This window comes from Limulus polyphemus, unplaced genomic scaffold (assembly GCF_000517525.1).
Source record: "Limulus polyphemus unplaced genomic scaffold, Limulus_polyphemus-2.1.2 Scaffold1626, whole genome shotgun sequence".
NCBI lineage: Eukaryota > Metazoa > Arthropoda > Merostomata > Xiphosura > Limulidae > Limulus > Limulus polyphemus.
This window is the reverse complement of record NW_013667236.1, coordinates 253,076-257,884: the sequence shown is the minus strand read 5'-3', so window position 1 is coordinate 257,884 and position 4,809 is coordinate 253,076. Positions and strand designations below refer to the sequence as shown.

At 33.0% G+C, this 4,809-nt stretch overlaps 1 protein-coding gene across 1 annotated transcript in view; it reads left to right on the top strand.

Moving 5' to 3' along the window:
- The first annotated feature begins 1,942 nt into the window (after window positions 1-1,942).
- Window positions 1,943-4,809, top strand: part of LOC106464358 (myosin regulatory light polypeptide 9-like) — a 26,406-nt gene continuing 23,539 nt past the window's right edge. Inside the window, exon 1 of the mRNA XM_013924494.2 lies at window positions 1,943-2,026. Coding sequence (XP_013779948.1) covers window positions 2,024-2,026 — 3 coding nt within the window. The 5' untranslated portion in view covers window positions 1,943-2,023. The remainder of the gene's footprint in view (window positions 2,027-4,809) is intronic.

Here is a 4,809-nt window from a genome sequence, read left to right as displayed (position 1 = left end):
ATTTGAAAAAATCCATAATAGTTAAGTATGTTTTCTATCAACTAAAGTTTCCATACTTTTGGTGCGAGGAAAAAAAAAGAAAACTCAATCAAAATTGGTGATGTTATATCTTAAGTATTTCTTAATGGATTTCCTTGAAATTTGGTATGTGAAGTAAAAGTCCAGTAGAGCATATCCAATAAAAATATATGATAGTTTGGATTACCACAGTTCGAGATGTAATATCGTTAAATTATCACTCCTGTTAATAACACACACTGTTTCCTGCAGCAGGTTGTTTCAGCCGCACGACACTCTGCCGTATTTCTTGAGAGATGATACCCTAAAGGCTTGTCATGTCACTTACTAAAACCATTTTAGAGCTGCAGAAACTGTGAGAGAAAGTAGTATAAAGCCATGTCACTCATGAAAAGGACAGCATAAAAGCTGATAGAAAAATTAAAACTTTTCATTCACTGGGTGTAGTCTTTCATGGATCTAAGCAGATTCTGTGTAATATGAAAACAAATCTAGAAAGATGAAAGTTACTTCAGTCGGGTTGAAACTATATAGCTCTCAGGTTAATGTGGTTAATGAATGTTAAACAGAAGACGAAGAATTTATGAAAAAAATGGGAGCTACTACTGAAAAAGTAAAAAAGAAAAAACGTCGATATTTTCTCATGTTCTACCATATACAGAAACAGAAAAACTTTCCTATGATATTTTGTGGTACAATGATTATCTAAGCATTTCAAGTTGAGGAAAAGTTGAACTACATCTCAAAGATCGAGAAACTTGTATGAGTATAATGCGAGAGTGTAATATAATACTATTACTGCTTAAGATGTTTTCAAGTATATCCAGTGTTCGAATTACACTTTGCCTCTTGGAAGGGGGGTTGCTAAATTATATAGTTAGCTATTAATAGATACAACAAATTCCCTTTGCTTACCTTTACAAACACGTAAACATAGTTCAAAGCAAAAACATTAGCATTGAAAACACTGATTAAACACTGTCTCTTATAGGGGAGCTTAAGCTCTCTTTCGCCGTATTTCGAATCCTGTGTATATGGCATTGTTTTATTATTTTTGCTCCACAGTGGCACAGCGGTATGTCTGCGAGCTTACAACGCTAGAATTCGGGGTTCGATACCCGTGGTGGGCAGAGCACAGATAGCCCATTGTGTAGCTTTGTGCTTAATTACAAACAAACAATTATTATTTTTACACGTTATATAATGCATGAAATGGGGGATACCTTTGGGGTCATAAAGATGGCTCTGAATGACCAATTATTCAGTATTATTCGCCTTTACAACTCTTGTTTGTAAAGATGAAGAACTGGGTCTGCAGATATATTTCTAACTAAAACAACCTATCTTGGAGAATCACACTTTTTTATACTTCTATAGTCTCTAGCAAAATGTTAAATTGAATTTCAAATATTAATTTTTAAAAGCAATATATTACCTTGGTGTCCAATTATTAACCACGAAAATAATGTTGTTTCTAGAAAACCACCGACTGTTTTCTATTTCAACCAAAGATCAAAAGCAAATACGTTTCTATGAAGATAGTACCATATTTAACATAGGACGCGATATTTTCATATTTTATTTCAAAGAAATAATTCACGATAGCATTAAGATACTTATTGTACTTTAACTAAATAGTAAGTTAGTTGTTGTTGTTTTTTCAACTTAAACAATGCAGGTTTAGTTTTTAACACGTTAGCGAAAGAATGTGTTTTTCTGCTTTGAAGTTTTTTGTTTTGTTTTTCCTCTCTACATTTAACCCGACATTTCCATGAAAACAACTAACTGATACTGCAACGTGTCGAAGATGTGCTGTGAAACCCGTGCTCTTCTCTAAAAATGTGTCTGATGTCCATATATGGTGTTGTACGCATCCGTCATGACAGCCGAGACCGCGGGAAACCGCAAAGCCAGAAAAATTGTCTCACTTTGAGGTTAACACTTCAAACGGTGTGGTTGGAATTGTCAGACAGCGCTGCTTCCGACAGACTTAGAGCTAGAAACCATGGTATGATCTACCCATTTTCTTTTAAACACTATAAATGTGATAACTTATTACTTCGAAAGGAGGTTTTAATTGGATAAAATATACAAATAATTTCTAGCTAGATAAATGAAATTATTGTAACTGTTCAATGTATATATCAATGATATAACTGCTGAATGTATCAATGTTATATAACTGACAATGGTATAATTGCAGAATGTATCAATGTTATATAACTGACAATGGTATAATTGCAGAATGTATCAATGTTATATTTATTAAAAAAACCGCTCAAATTTGACGAAAATTTTTGCGCATGCCTACACATAAAGTCACGTGAGCTATCGGTCTAACATTTTTACTACATCTTCAACTAAGAGTAAAAGTAAACCGTTTTTAGTTTTTTGTCATTCTGATTAAAGACGGCTGATTTAAAACAGCAAAACTATAAAGTGAAAAAACGTGCAGATACATAAGTATTGGTTAGGCCAAGCAAACTAGATTATCAGTTTCTAGCTCAATTTTTCAAAAGAATCATACGCGTGGACGGTTATTATTGATTATTCATTGCCAACTTTTAAGTACAGATTTGCTAAATTTTATGAAGTTCTCCTAATTAAAGAGCGTTTAGCGTGACGTGCTATTAGCTTTAGAAATTAGCTTAAATAATGATGCTTGATAACGCTGTACCGATTACATGGGGTGATGACAAGAAACTGTTAATAAATTCCATGGCGTTACTATAAAAGAAGCTATTAACACTGTTTTACAGGGGAAAAACTACTACCATATATATTAAAAAGTCTGGTTGGTTCTGTAAAGTAAAGATCTGTTCTGAATAATAGGGTTGCGATCCTAAAGCTAATGTTGGTTACTATCGAGTGTCACTTTCTTACTTGCTTAGGTTTGTTGGTGTGTATTGACAAAAAGTCATTATATCTAATCAAAAACACCGTAGGTGTGAAAAAAAGTGCGGCCACAAAAGGATTGAGCGTGAGACTTAAAGGAATGAAATCACAATTGGCGGCCAAACTGGTAAATACACTTATCTCGTGTTGGTCGCGGGTTTAAGACCCAGATATAGCCGGTTTTAACCTCTTCAGAAATATTTCTAACTAGCAGAATCGGTTAGATTTTTGGAGAGCTGAACAGTGTGTTTCTCTGTCACGAAATTGTTTCTGACTTCTAACTACATCTTGGAGAGGAATTTAATCTACTTCTGTATTTCGGATTTGTTCCTGGCTTCTTCTCTTTGGATCTGCCTTATAACTTGGTGAGCAAGCCTCTCTCTTTCTTCTCTCTTTCTGTCTGTAACTTGCATCTTGACGTTTCATTTTCTTCCTCAAAGTTTCAGACTTTCTCCATGATAAGTCACTTTTCCGTTTGGCAATTTTTCGCATAGTTCACTTTATACTTATATTGAAGTAAAATATATATACTTGTGTAACTTACGAAGATCGAAGTACTACAAAATTCCTGCAAATTTGTATGCAACGAACTCTGTACGAAGGACTTGTGATTCCATCGGTGACAGAACAATTCAATTCGTAGATTACTCTTGGATTTTTCAGCAGAAAAAGTCACTTTTCTCTTGAAATATCCCAATGATTCTCCACTAAAGAGGCTCACTTTTCAATTCTGGATTAAACTCACTTTACCACAATTTTAGAAGGTGTGTTAAACAGTTGATTTCGTTGATAATAATAAATGTACAAAATTAATATACATTATTAATCAAAAGTAGAGAAGTACCATTTTTCCATTAAGGAAGCGATTTAGGAAAAAATGTTATTAAATATGATCCTGTTATTTTTTTAACTTTAGCCAAGGTCTATTTTATTACATTTTTCATTTTGGCGTGATATAAAGCTGTTATTTTCTTATGTCTTAAAAAAAGTGGACACGTGCACTAAATAAACTTTTTTTTTATATAAAAGATTTAGTTGTAATGAAACAGTTAGAAACTTCCCCTTATGATGTTGAAAAACCGTGCGAAGTTTCATTCAAATCAGACTTACACTGTGGGAGGAGTTTTGCGGACAGACGGACATCAACCTCTTATATATATAGTTGGGAATACGCTTCTTTTCAGTGGTGGTTGCATTTTCCTTTTAGTTTCACCCTGAATCAATAACAATAAACAACTACTACCACAGGTTCCCGTTTTGAGAGTTCGAAACTTTCTCTCTCTAGTGAAGCACAGCTTTCATATGTTCTAGACTTGTGACATGCCACATGACTCATGAGTTAGTTTTCATCTTTCTAATACTAATAAATGTCATCAAGTATGTATATTTAGTACAATGCCGTTCTTAAGACGTCGAGGTGACAGATCGGAGAATCCCATTTTTTATTAATTCTATCTTCTCATTTCAAAGTTTACCATAGCATCGTACTTCCAGTTAGAATAGAATAGATGAAAACGTTAAGACAGTGAAAACGAACAAAAGTGATCGTCATAAGAATCCGGCAAATGATCATGATTTTAATTCTTATTAATATATTTACGTAATACTGTTGTGTAAAAACATATAACTATACGACATCTGGAACTAAAGATCGTGATTTTAATTCTTATAATATATTTACGTAATACTGTTGTGTAAAAACATATAACTATACGACATCTGGAACTAAAGTTCGTGATTTTAATTCTTATAATATATTTACGTAATACTGTTGTGTAAAAACACATAACTATACGACATCTGGAACTAAAAATCGTGATTTTAATTCTTATAATATATTTATGTAATACTGTAGTGTAAAAACACATAACTATACGACATCTGGAACTAAAGATC